Raw genomic sequence first — 18917 nt, 5'->3', positions numbered from 1 at the left:
AAACATGCACCCATAGAGTGCCCCAACATTGCAACCAGCCGATCCGCGCATAGTGAAACGTCCGCATGGTTACATTTCCCACGTGGCTGTGCTTTGCGAGCGTGTGGCTGATATATTAATTGACTAATCGAAAGACTGGTTCCAAATGCATTTACTAACCAATTTGAGTCCGCGGCACTTTTATGTGCTGCTTTGAATAACTACGTGTGGTACCGCAGTTCCCACAGATTTTTTCTTGCTCAATGCATGTGGTGCGTACTTTAGCAGCAGCGCTCGGCGTGTTTCGACTAAAGCAATGTCATTTCAATTCTGCTCGCCACTCGTGGCGGCTGTAGCTGCTTATAGTTATACAGTACTTTCGTTATAAATTACAGTAAGTCTAGTTAATAAATTTTATTGGGATGTCAGGTTTCATTTTCTTAAATCGAGAACTTCGTCAAATTGAAACAACTTGATAAGATCATGCAAAATGCCATAAAATTGATGCAAGAGCCAAAAATGTCGTTTTTCCCTACGCTCACGCTTATTGTAGCAGTTGAGCATGTACTTTGAGTTAACGGAAGAAACGATTAAACATTCTTAAAAGTTATATGTCAGTGATACTAAAATCACCAGAACTCAATTAGACATACTATACCCAAATTTTTTTAATTATGGCAAATCAGGCAAGATATTAGTTGATTCTAGGTTCTCAGTGCTCATGAATGTGACAGTAAAAGTATTGAATGACATGTAGTGTAGTGCGACGAAAAGAAGGACAAAAGAAGAAACAAAACACAGACATAATTAGACGCTTGTGTCTGTGTTTCTTTAGAAGAACTTGTTGTTGGGCGCGTTGGTAGATATTAGCGAACATTGTTTAACTGCGCGAACAAACGGACCACAAAGACAGCATGGGACATGGACGGGCACAGACTTGCAACTAATGTTTATTCCACAACGACCACATATAAGTAGACCCCCGACATACACCACTGCGCGTGCGCGAAAAAAAGGCAAGATAAAGGAAAAGTAAAACCTTGTATAAGCAAAAAGCGACCTACCTACGCTCGTCAATAAACCTCATCTCACTGTTGTGTAAATAAACTGAGGTGTCACTCACACATTCTTGTCCCTTCTTTCTAATATGGTACGCCTCGAGTAGCTCTCTGGCTCGGCTATCTCGGCAGCGGCACAAAATCTTTACTTCCTTCATGATCGGCTTGCACGTGCACGCCAAGCAGTGGACAGGTAGGTGCCCATTCGTATTATTTCTAATTGAAAATTCATGCTCACGCAAGCGCACATTCACACACCTTCTTGTTTGGCCTATGCAAACTTTGCCGCATGATAGAGGTATCTGATAAACTACTGCAACACTGCAATCTACGTGGGAAATGGAGTGCTTTGTTCCGCACCCTTGGAAGTTACTTTTACTTCTTCCTATGCGCGAGCATAGCCCAGCGAGCTTGCCGGGAGCCGAGAACGCTACCTCAACTCCATACCGTTTCACAACCTTTTTTAAATTGTGGGAAGTCTTGTGAACATAAGGCACAACTTTACGTTTCTTATTTTTGCGCTCCCTTGCGTCTTCAGTAACATTGCCTTCCGTCTTTATCTTCTTAAGCACTGCCTCCACTACTGCTGAAATGAGTGATTGCGGGAAACCTGCTTCTTCCAACCTTACAATCTGCCTGTCATGGGACATAGACTGCGCCCATCCATGTCCCATGCTGTCCTTGTGGTCCGTTTTTTCGCGCAGTTAAACAGTGTTCGCTAATGTCTGTGTTTCACTTCTTCTTGTGTTCTTGTTTTTGCTGCGCTACACTACATGCCGTTCCATGATGATCAACGCACAAGCCCACATTGTCACCCCCGTGTAGAGGACAGGAAATTTCGTTATACACTTAAACCTTAATTGATATAACAAAGTAGGTAAAATCGACAGTTTGCTTCGTTATATAGAAATTTCGTTGTAATGAAATTCAATCTATTATGCGAATGAGTACAGTCGCCGATCGATTTTCGTTGCACGGAAAGGAGCCATGCAATTTTCCGAATTATTGGGCAATAAAAAAAAGCAAGCTTGAATGAGAATTAAAACAGTTAATTTTGACGACTATAGGAGACAGCGATGAATGATACGGTTTCATGCCATGTTGCTATCTTCACATCAGCGGTACGATTTAAGTGACGCCGTGCTTTCGCGTGCACTCCGCCCCCAAAGCGTCGCCCGGTCGCACTGCCACGACGCTATCATGAAAAGCGCCGGCAGCTGGGAGCGAATGCTTCGGCTGCTTCTCGTTCCAACGGGTCATCAAAACTCGAGATTGCGCAACCTTCAATACTAAACGTGCGGGAAAACAGCTTACATGATGCCACGCCGTCTTGGCATGCCCGCACTTTCCCCACGCATCAGATTACCTCTAAAGCAGGGTGCGCGGCTGCGTACGCGCTCAAACGCGCTTACAGCCACGCGCAGTCATGGCCGAGACGCGCGCCAGTTTACACCCCCCGTCTGCCTCCTCGCGCGCGCTTAATTGATCACGTTACCGCGAGCTCGTTTTCTCCCCCATTTTGCCATTGCCCGCGTGGGAAGGCGGCACTTATGAAGCCACCATCTTTCTTGTCTCACCCTCGCACACTTTCACTCGCACCTAAAGCACAAGTGCGCGGGGCGCGATAGGATCTGATCGCACTTGGACTTAATTTATACGGAATATGACGCGGCTCCAAGCTGTTGTTCTTGTCGCGCTGCAGGCAGTTTGAGAGGTGCGTTTGCAAGCAGCCGCTTGTAATTCAATCATTTGACTATCTGCGTCCGCGGAAGTTACCATTGATTGTCTTGGCACTCCTCTGCGACAGAAGCGTTCGTTATATTGAAATTGCACACAAACACACCTCGTTATATTGAGGCTCTAAATGCATGGTGTTCTATGGAGAAGAGGTCATGAAAGGTTAAATACTTCGTTATATCGAGAATTTCGTTATACTGAGGTTTAACTGTATAGAGATTTGAATTTATATACCTTGTTGAGCAGCTCCTTGGATCATGGTTTCTATGACTATGACTCATATGACTATGACTCATATGACTCTATCTTTTGCGTAGAAAATCTCTCTCGCCCCGTTTCCCTCCCGTTCTCCTTTTGGAGGAGGCTCCCTCTTGATGCTATCCTTGTTCCACTCTTGGTCCACATCATTTCATAATCGAGGCATGTAAGGCCACAGTTCCTTATGCGATGCCGCTCTGACATCGTGCATACCATACAGAATTGTGCATGAGCCTGAGCCCATGCATAACCATTCTTCTGACTGAATGTTAACTTTTAGACTGACGTCCTTTCCTCTTGCATGACAGTTATCTCTGCTCCATTGTTGCTGCTCTCTCATGTATGTATACCAATAAATTATCTTAGTCAATTTCTTCTTGAACATTGAGTCCAATCTTTGACAACTTAAGTGTGTGTTGAATGTTAATTTCTTAAGACCTGTCTTCACAATCTGCCTCCCCCTCATCCATTTTAGCATCCTGAATTCAGTGACTTCTCCATCCTGACTTCTAGGTGACTTAATTAAATTTGTTTAGGTTCAATACAGTATTGCTGGTCATGTATTCTTTTATATGTTTATTAGACAGTGAAAATCTTCAACTTGACTGGAACCTGTGTAACATAAATATCATAATGCATCTTTTCAGCTTTTCCAAACTATGTCAATTCTGCTGATTCTGTAAGCTGTCCAATTTTTCCATGTTGGCATTTTCAGCTATGATTGAACCAAGGTATCCATCTTCTCGATGGTTTAACCTCAAGGCTTCCCTTTCATCTACTCTGAGAAATTGGCACGTGGCTACCAGATGTGGGCAGCTTGTCTCACAACACATGCTCAGCTACTTTTGCCTAACCTTTGTGCTAGATGTTAATCAGCATGAGCAAAGCAGCGAGAATGAGGAATGATGAAATTAAGGCAAAGGTTCGAGCATTAAGGGAAGTCATACTTATGAGGTGAGTACATTTGAAGAAAAGTATTCAGAAATGTTGGGAATTTGCAGTTTCCCGTTTATTGGTCTATTAAACTCTCCCTAGCTATGTCAGTTATTTTATCATGTGTTGCAATTTTTAGTTGCAATATGTTTTTCTTAAGTGCTGCCACACTTACTACTAGAAGTTTGAGAACCTATATTTCTTATTCACTTGGTTCATTCATACATTCAAGCAGCAGTCTTCTCACTTTAAATCAGCTATTTAATGCAATGCCTAGATATGTTCTCAGTCTACTTCAGTGGGAGTCACTTACTAACACAATGAATGATCATGAATCATGTGTGTTCTTAGAAAGTGCCTTCTTGTTATGCAGCTTTAGTTAAGGTAGGGGATGCTTTGGAAAGCATGTTACGTGGCTTACATGAGAATTATTTTATGCCAGAAAGCACACAAATATTTGTGTTTATTTCTGGTGTTCATCTTCCTTAATTACTTTCTTGATTCAGCGCATATATATGAAGCAAGAGATCCTGGCTTGTTCCTTCTTTACATTAGCAAATTACATTAATCATATAATAGCACACTTTACATAATTGAGCACACTAAAAGTCACTTGGCGAGCAAAACATGTACTTGTATTTTTGAATATCCCAGCTTAATGTTTTAGTGTGTGCAGTTTGGACGTGATTCTTGAGAAGCCCTACATATGCTACAAGTATATGAGGTATAATTACTTGTGTTTCAATATAATTCTAATGTTCCTTGATAGCTGTCTTTTTTACTAGAGGATAGAAGCATGGTGCTTAATTCCAAGATAAATATGTCTGCTGTAACTGTATGCATCAGTGTTTGACTATTCGATACCTACCATTCCTATTAGAAAAATGTGATATTTGCCAACCTCCAATTATTTCCATTGAAATAGTGAAGAGTTTGACGACAGCCTGTCTGGTTTGGTCAAAAGAGGCACGGTAAGTAGTTTAAAGTTAGATGCCAACCATAAAAATGAAAAATAAAAGCTTTGCTCACAATCGTTGTGAACAAGGCTTTCATGTGGGAGCCGAAACATCTGTTTTTTATGCGCGATCTTCATTTGCTTATTATTATTTCAATTCATCTAGCCCTAAAGAGGTCGCAATATATTTGGAGTACTACTCTTTGCATTTTGTTTTCATTGCTGAGTTGTTTTTAAATGTAACTTCATGAAGCACACAAGTACAACTCATTTTCATTCTTTCAAGGACGTCACAACTAGTGGAGTGTATTCTGCACTAACATAATTATTTTGAGATTACCAGTAAATATGTAGTCCTCATAAAAAGTATCTAACTAATTTTGGCCTAACCCTTTATACATTAACCATCTAGGCTTCATCAGCTTCTGACATCACTTGGTCTTGGCAAACTTGTGAGCTGACGAGTTTGAGCATGTAGTCACTTCCCTCCATATTTGTTTCGATGAAGGCTTGCCCTTTGGTGCTACTCTGTATCCCCCCCCCGTTTCCTGTAATTACCACTACGGGTTTCAAGGCACACACCCTCAGGAAAACTTTTCATGCACAAACCTGGTTCTTTCACACTTTTACTAAGACAGACATTGAAAGGAACAATGGCATAGCAGGCATGTTGGTTACAGAAGTACTCTATTAAATAGCTTTGTTAGTATTCATCTAGTGGACATGTCCATATCCTTTTCTGCTGAAGTGCAAATTAGCTGGGGGAGCATGTCTCGTTCTCATGCATACACCAGCCCAGCCAACCAGAACTTCAGCAGCGGATGAAATGGACATTTCCACTAGGTGGGCACGGAATACATCCGCTGTGCTCTGTCCTATCTTTGCACCCTTCTCCATGTATTTTACTCAGTAAACTACTGGTTCAGCATGTTGGTCACCTTAATCAATCTTCCAATAGCTCAGCACTTAAAAGGTATACAATACAAATAAGGCACTGTAAACCCAAGCAGTTAGGCTGGCGATTGCTGCTGTTATGCAACATACAGGCTCAAGCAATGGCTTCACCGTAGCTTTCCAAGTTAACTTTACTGAACTTTGAATTTAGAGAAGGCAGAATATAAAAACAGACAAGCATTTTTCCTATGTGCTTCACTCCTCTGCTTTTTGTGTTACTAAAATCAGTATATTCAACCTAAATGAAGTAAAAAGAAAAGGATATTGTGACACTAATTTCATTTCACTATCTTTTTAAAGGTATAGCAAGATTTTTTTAATTGCATTACGAGTTGTTACTTATGTTTCGATCTTAATGTTCATTTCTTATGCTCCAAATAGGGCTATAACTGTTCCCTCATCCACAGCTATCTAGGCCTTATGGCAACTTTGGAAGCTCTCTGAACTGAGTAAATGCTATGCATTGCATAACTTCTTAATACATTTTCATGGCTGCCTTTAACGTCTATAGTTTCTCATTAAAGCCAGCATCTCTCTTGTGACCACCTTTAAAGAGGTTGTGGTAATGTATGCCTAACAAGATGGGTGCTTTGTAGTGCTCGTATGCTCTAAGTATATCATTTTATGCAAAAATTGCTGACATGCATGTCTGACAAATACCACATCATGTTTGCGATTTTGCCTTCTGTTTAAATTTCACTGCATCTATACATTTTACCAGTGCACGAGTAGGGTTCAACGCTGTTCTTTAAAATCCTCATGAGCACTTATCATGATCAGTTCCCCATATAAGTGGTTTTGCCGAAGAGAATACAGGAATACAAGCATAATTAGACAACGAGGAATGTGGGTACGAACACTTTATTTTCAGCAGAAATTTTTTTAATGAACTGCTGTTATGCTGCTAAAATCTGCGCATTTAATAAAAGTACACCGCTCTGCTTCCCCACTCCATGCTAAGTTGAGGTATCCGGTACTAGGAAGTCAAACCAAGACATGGGATGTTCGGTCTGTGAAAATAAAAACAAGTTTGAAACATTCACGTGCAAAAACTAAAGCACACTCAAGAAAATAAACACAGCACAGGAACAAATCCAATGAATCAGAATTACCCTTGAGAGCAAACATATAGTTTCTATGGCACAGTGAAGAAACCTTATTCCTCCGGCTTTTCTTGCGCGCGAGAAAATATGAAAGTGCATGTGTTCTCCCCATTTTATGTATCTGTCACCTTTTCACACACAACAAAGATGTCTCAATGCGCCCAACTGTCTTTGCATATCCATTTCTCTGCTCTCATACCACGATACCTACAGTTAAAGGCTGTAGTAATGCTTAGCTTGAATGAACCAACACCAGCTACATGCACTGCGCTGTTGAACATGGCATTGTAAGTGAGATTCATGCACAGCACATTCATGTGCTATAAACATTTGATCGTGATTGTAGGCGAGATAAATAAAAAGAAGGTATGTAAATAAGAATGTTCCCTAATAAGCTATGCAGAAGTGCTCTCCCGTTTGGAAAGAAGCCAAGCGTAACTGCAGTGAGCAAAAAGACAACTTATACAGCATTTAAAATCTAGGTTCTAAATGTGCTACAGATTCTTCTGAATTCATGGTCGAAAATCTAGTTGTTAAAGGTGACAAACATTTAAACAGGTCTCTGTTCAGACTGGTAATGCTATGTGTCGCCTAGTTTGATAAAATATGCCATATCACTAGTCTCCCAAGCTAAAGCTGCTGTCTAGTTGCAAGTGCAAATCACTGAATTATGTCTAGGGCAGGCTTGAGCAAAAGGCAGCCAAGATTACTGTGCCACTGGGGTCTATTTCATGACATCTGATTTCTTGGCAGAAAGCTACCTCTCTAAAAGTAAAACCTTCACAACAATATAACCCAAACCTTTCTTGAGAAAAGCCATCACACTGGTCCTTGAGCACTAATTACGCAGTGGCTCCTTGTGATGTAATGTTATGTACGTCAGCACCTTACAAAGTACAGGAAAATTTAATAATGGCAGCATGACAGGTACACAAAAAAGTAAAGGGATAAAACATCACACAGGCTGCCATCAGTGTTCATGCCTCCATTTCAATTTGGATGTTTTAGCAGTGAATACATGTTCTCATCAAACTGAGTCATAATATCACAAAAGCGAAGGGCAAGGGTCTTTATATTCTAAACTGAGAAATGTGCTCTATTATGATTCACCGAAATACAGGATGTGTTTTGCAGTGAACGGTCACGTAAGGTTTTTGCTAAATACAGTGGGCGTGTCCTGCAGCAAGGCCTCTTATGTATTGTGGTAAAGCCTATTATTGCGACAAGAGCTAACCTGGCATGTATGGCTTTAGCCAGCAAAAGTTCTCAAGGCATCATGCATCCTGCCACGAAAATCTGCTTTATTGAGAGTAGAACATTACGTTCGTTGCTGACTGAAACCATACAATCCATATTCGCGTAAATGTTTCCCAATATCGGCATGCTTCACAGCAACACACAAATTTGTTGCGGTGATAACGGTGGTCGAACAGGCTGGTGCAAATGTTTCGACAGGGGAGCTGGCCATCATCAGGGCAACTGCTTTCCTTGGCAGTTTTCATATATGTGAGCCTCCCCCACTCCCAACTGGGGAGATTTAGCTGGGCATTTGCCAAGAGACGTACCGACAAGCGTTTGGTAGTGGCTGGTAGAGATACAGTAGTCTAAAAAGCGTTGCGAAATTCGGTTCCGTAAGATTAGCTTCACCACAGTACAAATATGTTAAGCGGTTAGACATACAAAAAGTTTTGCGGTGAAGCACAGCAAGGGTACCTGGCCTTTGATGCAAAGCAGCTTCCCAAGAGGCGCGCTAATCCCATGGCTAGTTATGCAGCTCGCCGCGTGCGAGTGAGTTCCCCGTGTTCGGTTGTTTTCCAGTGACATACAAAATGACATTGACTGACTGTAAATGAGCGACGGCACGATATGCTGAAGCAAAAGCGTCGTTTCCCTTTCGAAAACTGCGCTCGGCTAAAGAGAACATCTTGACTCGCATATGACCAAAGTAGTTGGACAGGAAACTACGAATTTACACAGCTATTATGGAAGAAATGAACAGTTCAGAAAAAAATGGCCGTGTAAACATTAACTGGCTTACGAGGTCGACAAACCAACGGTTCAAAGCATCACACCACGTCTGAAATAGCGCTGAAGGCCGGCCAGTACACTCATTAGGCGCCTCGGCGCGAGTGATGTAAAGGAGACGGTGGTTGCACGCGTACATCATTAAGGAACACATATTATATATGTCGCGTGAAAACGGGCACTCTTCACTTCTGACATGCTTCACTGCAATACTGTTGGGTGCACTTTGCCGCGTAACACCAGTTTACTGGGGCGAAGCTGACTTCAGGACGCCGATTTATTCAACTTAACTAGCGAGGCCGGTCCGTTTATCACGCTTGGCAACGTTTGACCACATTTTCAGCATTAATTTCGTTTGTTCTTAATGTTCTTATCATAGTGACCCTGTATCACACAGTAGCAGAGCTGGTACCGCGTCTTAACTGCGTTAGGAAAGGTAAGCGTGTATGCAAGGCACGGCGGCACTGGCTCTTGTTGGGAAACTTCAAGAGACGTTCTTTCGCGCAGCGATGCCATTTGTCATATTAAAGGAATGCATGTGATGATTAAATGAGCTGCAGCAAAGCTGTAAAAAAGCTGCAGTAATGCTGTCATAACACGATCTCGCTCGAGCGAGATGGTCTTAGAAAAAAAGCGTGGTGTAACACGATCTGATGGAGCAGCTCGTCATGCCAGTGTTTTCTTACGTCCTCGTTCTTTCGCCCATCCTTCCCTGAACCATGCTACTGAATAGTTCTGTGCACGCACTGACGATCCTGACGGAGGCAATTCACATGAGCAGCTCTATATGGGATGACACGGCCCATTCTACAGGCCGGCTGCAATTTGACGCAGCCAGGAGGCAATATATGCGCGCAAAGTACCTAGTGGTAACGCATCGAATAGCTCACAGCCTCAAGCTGTTATTACACGCATATAGCGTGGAAATATCAATTACTCACGCTCTAAGTGGGCCCGGAATACGCACCGCTTCGCAGCGCAACCGGCCCCGTAAGACAGACGCCATGGAAATGAACGGATGTGAGATCATGGGTGATAGCCGACGTGACGTAATGGGTGAACGTAAACGTTTTGGGCACCTTTTGTCTGCTGTGCCCCGGTCACACCAGACACGGCCTATTCATTAACCAGTACATAATTGCAGTTGTCAAGTCACTTTTACGCTAACATTAAACTGCAGAAAATGAATGCAAGCAAATAAATCAATTTACCGACATCACGGAAAGCAAAACACTTATTCCTTTTTATGGCTGCCTGCATGTTCACAAGCGCAGCACCATAGAGTTTCATATTAGTATACCTAGAGGGAAATCTGGCGCTGCGATCGTTCAGCCATCATGGGAATGATGGGAAGTACAGGCTTCGCATTGCCATTCTATTGACTGGCAAACTAGTCTACAAGTATTTTTTGGCAGTTTTGGTTTCGTTCCAAGCGCAATTGCTATAACCTGCAGTGGGACAGTGCAACGCACAGCTCTCTGCCTTCGTTATTGTGCTCGAAGTGGCGATACCGCGTTGGGCCAGCGACTGGGACGATGTTTGTGTTGCGGTGTGGGGTCGAAGCCCTCACGAGAAAGCGACGGCATCGTAAACGTTGAAAGAACATGTTTTGAGGGTTTGGACCTTAGTTTGTTAAGTGTGTTAGGTTAACACTGTAGCGTTGCGAGCTTCATGAAACTTCAGAATAGGAAAAAGAAGGCACTACGGACACAAGACAGTTGTACTTCTAGTGGCTTGACAATCAAATTTTATTGAGAGCTTCATTATGCATTGCTTCTTAATGGGCTCATTGAAATGCTTTAGGACTTTGAGAACACAAACTTACTTGTGGTAGGAAAGGTTGCTGCTCCCTGGCTGTAATCTAGTGTCGCAAAATGGGTAAGTGCAAAGCCACGCCATAACGCTTCGGAAGCGGTACGTCAATATAACATATGATGACGAAATACTCGTAGGAGGCCAATAGAGTCCTAGCTAGCACTGCAGTAGATGTGTTTAAAAGTACTTGAAGACGTTCAGCAATCGTGACAGCCGACACAGCCTTTCGAAAGAGCGAGAGAGTTCGCAAGTGCCTGTCGTCTGCGAAAAAAGTCTCGCATTTGCAGCGAGCAGGCGTCGTAGCAGCCGACACTTGTACCATTCCGCTCAAGGGCGCAACACTTTCTCACAATACAATATTTTTATTTCCAGAAACACTTGATGAGTATTTTTATATAAGTACATGCACGGTTGTTATTGCTGTTGCAAAAATAACCTAATAATTATTCTTTGGCGTTAAATCGGGAACAGAATCGCACAAGTATGCATACCCTGGTGTGTCCTAGTAGCAAACAATAGTAAACTATGCTTCCATCTCAAAGTCATACAAAGTTTATGTAGCGTGTTGTACATTATATAACATACTAAAGAAATAAAATTAGATTCTACGCCACAATATTTGAGTATAGCTTTGTTTACTGCGCTGCAAGCAAACGCCACTAGTCTAAAGATCGAAGTCAATCCGAAGCCTGTACTTCCCGTCATTCCTATGTAGGTTGAGGCAATGCTCATGAGAACACCCGTAAAGCCCCATTGACGGGCTTTAAACACCCGTAGACACTAGCGCCACATTTCCCTCTAGGGTATTTATTTAGAAACGCTATGGGCAGCGCCAATGTTACTAGACTAGCTTCAGTTGTAGAACTCCCCGCCCGGTCGCTTACAGCCGCTGTCGCCACTTCTGTGATAGCCGCCAAATGGCAGCGCCGTTCCATCGCGCTCCACTGCAGACGCCTCGCCGCAGCCTTGAGCTCGTGCGGACGGGCAGTTTGCGCGTGTTTCAGGCTCGCTGGCGTTCCCCTTTGTCCGAATGAGTGATACCATGAGAAAGCGGCATCCACCTACAGCAATAAGATTTATTGGCCGAGTTGGTTCATACTGAAAGAAGGGTCAACTGCACGAAAGGAAGAAACACATTCAGCGAAGCGCAGAAGCCGAGTTTCTAAATGTTTCTTCCTGTCGTCTTAATGTTTCACGCAGTTTACTTCTAACCTAGAGCAGCTTGGCACGTTTCCTCACTGCTTTTACGTCTTTAATTAACACTTTGGTCTGAGGCAGTTATATGCCAGCTAGCGAGGCCAAATTTATTATCCACAAAAATAACAGCACAGCTTTCTTATCAACCATTATTTATATTTTATGAATGCTTTATTAAAGAAAATGAAGTAAAAAATATGTATGATCCACATATATGGCTAAGACTGACGCTGTTACAAAGGACATAACCTAGGCAAATGATTTGCGCCGACGTGGAAACCAACTCCAGCTACAGCAGCTTGGCCCGTTTCCTCGCTGCCTTTACTTCAAGGCTGGATCCCCGCCGCTGATCCAGGAACCTTGCATAAAAATTCATGCGCGTTACTAAATAAAATTTAATGATGCGTGCACTAACTTCCTGAAAGTGCAAGGGGCACCCAACACGACTAAGCGTATGCTCTGACAGCTCTTCCAAGATGGCCCAGAACAGCTCACCAAACACCTTGTTTTACTTTGTTTGCCGTTTTATAATACATTCAATGGCTGACAGCATAGATGTTAGGGCTCCAGACGGGTGCTTCAAAGCACCAGGCACAAATGACCTAAGTTCGGTGAGAATGGCTGCAGGTGGAACGTCTGATGCAGCTTCCAAAGTCGCATGGCAGTCACTGCAGTCCGTCATCTTGGTACCCTTCTTAACAACGTAGCCGCCAAGATAGTGGAGAACAGCTGCAGATACAAAAGGGCGACTGCCGCTTTGTTAGGGGGAGTCACTGTCTACCTCCTCCCGCAGGTCAATCTGGCTTATCAACATGGCCAGCTTCCGCTGACGGTCTGTTTTTCGGGACAACGCCTCCAACTTCTTTGTGCTTAGGTTCTCCTCCACAGTCACAAGAACCGGGTCAGCATCACCGGAGCAATTGCCTTTCATTTGCATCTTCAGTGGTGTGTAAAGGCTCACGAGCCTGAAGATCTGGTCAAAGTGCGTGATTGTAGGATGATCTTCATCCCCACCGAAGCTTCTCACCACGCCAAAGAAGCGCTACGAAAAGAAAGATTGAGGTCAGTCTTTGAAGACACAAGCCAAAAAAAAGACATTGTCCGCTCTTTCACTCCGTGAAGATGGTTACCCAGCGAAGGTGAAACGTGCGACCCCTGTGTTTATCAATGGGTTAAGCCCGAGGGTTCATTAATGTATTTCTCAATTATGAGGTTACACACACAATCGGCTGCGATGGAGAGAACGACGTCACTGACGGTATGCCCGTAGTCCGCTGTTGTCGTTTGCGTACATTGTCTCGAGTTTGCTCGACGGCGTGTTTAGCAGCCTTCGCCGGCCATTTGCCGCTTGTGATTCTTCGAAATTAAATTTCTTCAAAATTAAATCTGTCCATTACGTAAGACAATGAGTGGCTCATACTCCCTTAAGCAATGGCCCATACCCCCCTAAACGCGGCCTCCCCATTACGACGACAGAAGTGAAATTCTACGCTGGAATGATGAACGGCAACGCAGCCAGCTGCGGAAGACGACGCTCGAGCCAATCCTGCTGAAGATAGTTTTCTGTACACACGCGATTTCGCCTAGCCATATACGATTTCGCCTAGGCATACAAAGCTTCGCTCTAAAGAGAACAGTTATTTCAAAACAAAGAAATAAGTGTTACCTCTAGCGGGTCCTGGTCAACCTTCGCAGTCAAGATGTATCTGACGCCCTTGTCATGTAGCCAAGTGATAACGTAGAGGACTGACATTAGTGTCACTCGAAGAGATTCGGTCGTCATTTGGGAGGCAAACAGCTTTGTGTTATTCTTAACACTCTCCTTCTCTGTTGAGTTCAGCATTTCAAGGAAGTCGATGATCCCCTGGATGACACAGTAAAATGGCATGTAACACATCTGTTTAATGTTGTAGACACGCTGAGCGCATAAAAACTTCCTTGTACCTTGATTTGGGGCGAATTCTTGCGTATGCCTTCGGCTGGCCACTTGGCATTGAATGCATCAAAGAGGTCATCCATCCGCCTTGTGAAGCTCTCCTTCAAAGCCAGGCATTCGTTGCTCCCGGTAGAACTTCAGGCCCAAAGCGACGCTCCTGCTGAAGAGCTGAGAGTAGCATTCACTATCACTAAAATATTTCATTTAACACCCGCGATCAGAGTGGACATTCTACGTGTCAAGACATTTACTTTGCCGCTGACGTGCCAAGACAGCAACTGCAAAAAACTATACAAAGCAGAAGGCACACTATGGTGCTACCCAGGTACTACCTGTGTTGCCAGGCGAACGTTGATCTTCTGGAGCTTCTTCCGATTAACGTGAGATGCCGTCAGCCTTGGAACAACCTTTAGTTGTTTTTTTACTCAGTGTCATGAAGCTGTCTGTAGTGCTCGAAGATCACCATGTCAGAGCCAGCCTACAAAGAATATAAAAAAATCAAGCATTGACATTTTTAAACATCGTAACCTTCACAGGTTCCAGATTTTTCAAAAGTTAAATGGATGTTAATTACCTTTCCATGCGTGTGGGTCAAAAGGTGATTCCTCACACACTTGACAGTATGTGGAACGTCGCACAAGAAGTGAAGAGAACGTCCGTCTTCAAGGGTCGGGTGCGGACACTTGTTGACTGGTTGTGACAGCTTGCCTGTTATCCCAAGGTGACTCCCGATCGACCTGTTGTTCCCAGCGCCGTCACTCACGACGGTTATGATGGTAGCGCCATAGCGCTCAAGTTTCAGCACAAACTCCATAATTCTTTTGGCCAGTTCAAAGCCTGGGGCAGCACCTCTAGTAGCAAAGCTGGCTACTGGCTGCACCCACCTATGAAAAAGTGGTATGAACATGATCACTAGAGCATGGTCAGCCGCAACTTGCTCCCCTGAATGGCCCCCAAAGTTCACGAACCCATCAAAGTTCAAAGTTGATTTGTTGAAATCGACCGACTCCCGTAGCTTGATTTCGTCCAATACAAGAGTGCCGCACCGCTCGATAGGACGTACGTCTTTGAAAAAGGCCTTGATTGTCTCAAGGGCAACCTCTTTGTATCCGTACTCGCAAGGAACACCTGAAAGAATTTGGTTTAGCCGGCTGGTCGTTGGAAGAGGAAGCAGCTTCGTGTTTCTCAGAAGGTTGTAAGCTTTCGGGGTTGAGATGCGAAGCAGGAGGCAGTTCATTACCCACATTCTTGTGTATCGAACACCTTGAGGACCTTTTGCCTTCACCTGCTGCAGTGAGGTATGAAATTCAAGTTTTTGGACTTGTGGTAGTGAGCTCAGTACCTCCTTGATCGCCGTAGGCTGTTGGCTTGCTAGCTGCTTCTTCAGCTTCTCTATCTCGGTCATAAAAGAAACTAGTGCAGATGCAGCCCTTATTCCTTTCTTCTGAAGATTTTTTATCTTTTTTTTGTCTGTGCGACGCTCTTTCTCGCTTCTGAGCCATTTGAATTTCCTGCTCCTTCATTTTCTTTTGGCACGGATTGCACATCGCTTCAGAAGTGAGCACCTTGCACCTGCGTGGAACGCTCGTACCGTTTACTGCTTCTAGCCCATGACAGACATTGAGCCCGTCAACTCTCTCTATTAGAATGGCTAGGTCATCCAATGTGCGGATAGAAACGTTCTTGAACGCCGCGATCACATGGCCGAAAGCACTTGCCGCGGCTCTATTCTCAGGCCCCACTGCAACATATTTTTCAATTTGAGGGAGCCTTTCTTCTGTTTTGAGAGTGAAAACACGACATATTTGCTATTGATGGCCTCTAGAGTAAGCGTCCGCCACAAAGACGGTAGCCGTGCGCTTTTTATTTCACTTAACGTGACTTCCTCCGGGGCTTCAAGACTGGAGCCTTGGCTGTAAACGATCTGCGCTTCTTCTGCGTCTTCACATTGTCCCCCACTTGAATGTGAAAAGGTGCGACCAACCGCTTTTCCAGTGTTCTGCTCTCTTCGTTTGCGTTTTTTTTCCAGGTGGCTTCGACAGGTACGAGGGTAGGTTCGGGAACACTTTCGGCACCGCACCTTCGGCAAGTGTCCACTTGCCTCGTGGCACCTCAACCCTTTGTCCGTTAATAACATGTACATAACACTTTAATATATCCTGCTCATGAAAGTGTAAATCACACACCTTAGATTTCACAGAGAGTTCCCGGTCGGCACGAGGAATCGCTCTGTTCTACGCCGAGCGAAGTGTGGCATTGCTGCGAGCACAGAAAAAGTGGCGCGCGGAACTGTCGGCATCGTTCAGATAGCCGCTTATGCAGCCAGGTACGCAGCACATCGGCATCGTCTGCTGATATCCTTAACTCGTCAAAGGCTACAGTTTCGCGGATGACATGCTTGATGAAATTTGCCGTCAACAACGAACTACAGAATAGACTAGCGCTGCACCGCATGCTTAGTCCAGCCCGCCCGCGTAGCCGGCTAGTGAGGAAGTCAAGCTGGGCGCGACTGCAGCGCCACGAAGGCGCGGGCGGGTGGCGGTTCCGCGCATCAGCGCGGAGCTTTAAAACTGAAGCTAGTCTAGTAACGTTGGGCAGCACATACTGAAATTACTTTGTTCATGTGTGGGACCAGTCTTAGCGGTACTCTGTTCCTTAGAATACGATAAATCTTCAACCTTTGAATTACTCTTTCTACATGGATGCGCAGAGAAGCAATCTTGTATATAATCTCCATGTCGTATGCAGACAGTTGACCGCGTCCTGAATTAAAAGGCGGCATGAGTAGCACCGCACCACTCCCCTCTATAGTTGTTCGGATGTTTGGAAATCCTTTGTCACTTAAAATTAAGTCCCCTGGTTTGAGAAGCTGCAGGAAGCCAGAGTCTTGAGTTATGAACGAGTCAATGTGTCGTCCTCCGTATACCTTGGATATGAAACTTATCATGCCATTAGGAATTATGCCTACTAAGACCTTCAGTGTGTATCCTCCTTTGTAATGTGAATACAGCATGTGCTGACAATCAGGATTTGAGGGTGTTTCTATGCGGATCTCTGTGCAGTCTATTATTAAGGTGCAATTTGGATAGTTTTCTTTAAATGGGTCAGGCAATGAAAGCTTGATTATTTCCCGAGAAGGCATGAAGACCCAGTTCTTCAGGGCAATGCTCAGAATACCAAGCGTTTCCCTAAGCACGGTTGATGCTGTTGTGGCTGTAACACTGAATACTGCTCCTAGGGCACTGTATGTTATCCGAAGCCGCAGCTTGGCCAGGAACAAGCACAGCTTGTCTTCACTTGACATCGCATTGCACCTGTACCTTGGTGGTGGCAACATGTTCAAAAGAAGGCAGAAGACTTGCAGGGTCACACCACACAAATCTTGCAGTGCCTCTTGCTTTTCCTTTAGAAACTCAAAGCCCCGAAATCCACAGTCTCGCTTCCAATTCCTATCCGTTCTTGCAACCTTCAGGATGAAAAAAACACAGCATGATGAAATAAAAAAGAGAACAAGGTAAGAGGAATGCAAAGTGGAAAAATTTAATTGCACTCTAGTGCAAATAAATTCACTAATTCTGGAAATAACTAACACCACTATAAGATGAGTGTTAGGCAGGACTAACAAAATGAAGTCTGCCCAATAATGCACGTTAATTAATCTTAAATAAGAATTTGAATACTAACAGCAAGACATCGTCACAATTCAGCACAGCAGATAAGGACCAACGTCATTATTTTCCAACCTTGTGACTCATTTCTGTGTGCACAACTTGAGTAGACGCCTCCGTTCCATTTGTCGCTGAGAGAAGTATAGACAGCCTTGCCGGAGTCGTAAATTCCTGTTTGGCATGTCTGAAAGAATGGGACACAGACATTGTTGGGGTATTTAGACAGCTTTTTGGTGCTTCATCAAGTAGCTCGAAGACCAGTATTAAAATCAAATGTGTCCTTACAGCGTCTTTCCTTCGAGCACAATTGCTTTCTTCTGCTGCATCATGCACCAAAGGATCTGAATCAGCGATGCTGTTATGCGAAGGACTAGCTCAGCATGTTTCCACAGATGCATCACTAAAATCCATTATAGGAGGCACTTCATCCAGAATGGAGGTTTCTGAATCCTGCATTGTTGCTCCATCAGCTGTGCTTTGGGATGGATCCTCATCTCCTGCATCAAGCTTCCGTGATGAGATTGCCCTGTCGGAACGTGTTTGCCACCTGCATTTAACCAAATCCAAGATCAATGACAATCTTGTACAGGCTACACCCAAACCTGTAATAAAATGAAAGCACCGAGTGCTTGTCCATGTAGTCTTTGCACCACGCATGCAAACTTTTCATGAATCAGGCAAGTGTGACGACATATCTATTAGAAAACAAAATGCTATAGTTTCCATTAGGAGCTTCACATTTTTGCTTTCCTACCTTTGCGCCCTGTTCCTGTCAGGTGCCTTTTTTCTGTAGACAGGCGGAAAAATGGACGGGATGTAGGATGGGTGCTGTTTAATGTCGCTCTTACAGTTGCACACGAAATGAGTGCTGCAAATTCGTGTATGCTCTTTGGGCAACCACGGAGTTCCATCGGGAGTGTGTAAGAAAGAACAGCAATTGCTTGTTAGCCGCCATGGCACATACACACATACCCGCGCACACGCTCGCACACAGAAGAGAATCACACAAGCTTCGAAGGTGGCAACTGAAAGAACCTACGAGCTCCTCAAGCATAGCACGTATTAAGTGCCAGTGAGATTCGCAGTCTTAAATACCGCCTTAATAAAGCCACAAAAACAAAGCAAACGATAAATTTTGCTGAAAGGAAGAGACGTTCATTCCGACGCGATAAAGCTACTTTCCCGACGCCTAAATTGCGAGCGCCGAACATTTAAAAACGTGCGTAGTTTCGTTTCATTAAACCAACACGGCAACGCTTACCGCGGGACCACTTTGCTTGTGAACTTTGAACAAGGAAG

At 44.1% G+C, this 18917-nt stretch overlaps 1 protein-coding gene across 1 annotated transcript in view; it reads right to left on the bottom strand.

The window, feature by feature from the left end:
* Positions 1–18016, bottom strand: part of LOC142568562 (uncharacterized) — a 32117-nt gene extending 14101 nt beyond the window's left edge. The window contains exons 1-4 of the mRNA XM_075678449.1: positions 17904–18016; positions 17694–17802; positions 16552–17416; positions 10257–10279 (exon numbers count right to left, since the gene is read on the bottom strand). Of these exons, the coding sequence (XP_075534564.1) occupies positions 10257–10279; positions 16552–17416; positions 17694–17802; positions 17904–18016 (1110 nt within the window). The remainder of the gene's footprint in view (positions 1–10256; positions 10280–16551; positions 17417–17693; positions 17803–17903) is intronic.
* Between the last annotated feature and the right edge of the window lie 901 nt (positions 18017–18917).

Source organism: Dermacentor variabilis, unplaced genomic scaffold (genome assembly GCF_050947875.1).
Source record: "Dermacentor variabilis isolate Ectoservices unplaced genomic scaffold, ASM5094787v1 scaffold_21, whole genome shotgun sequence".
In the NCBI taxonomy this organism is placed as follows: Eukaryota; Metazoa; Arthropoda; class Arachnida; order Ixodida; family Ixodidae; genus Dermacentor; species Dermacentor variabilis.
Note: the sequence above shows the minus strand (reverse complement) of the source record. Positions and strands in the feature narration are given on the sequence as shown.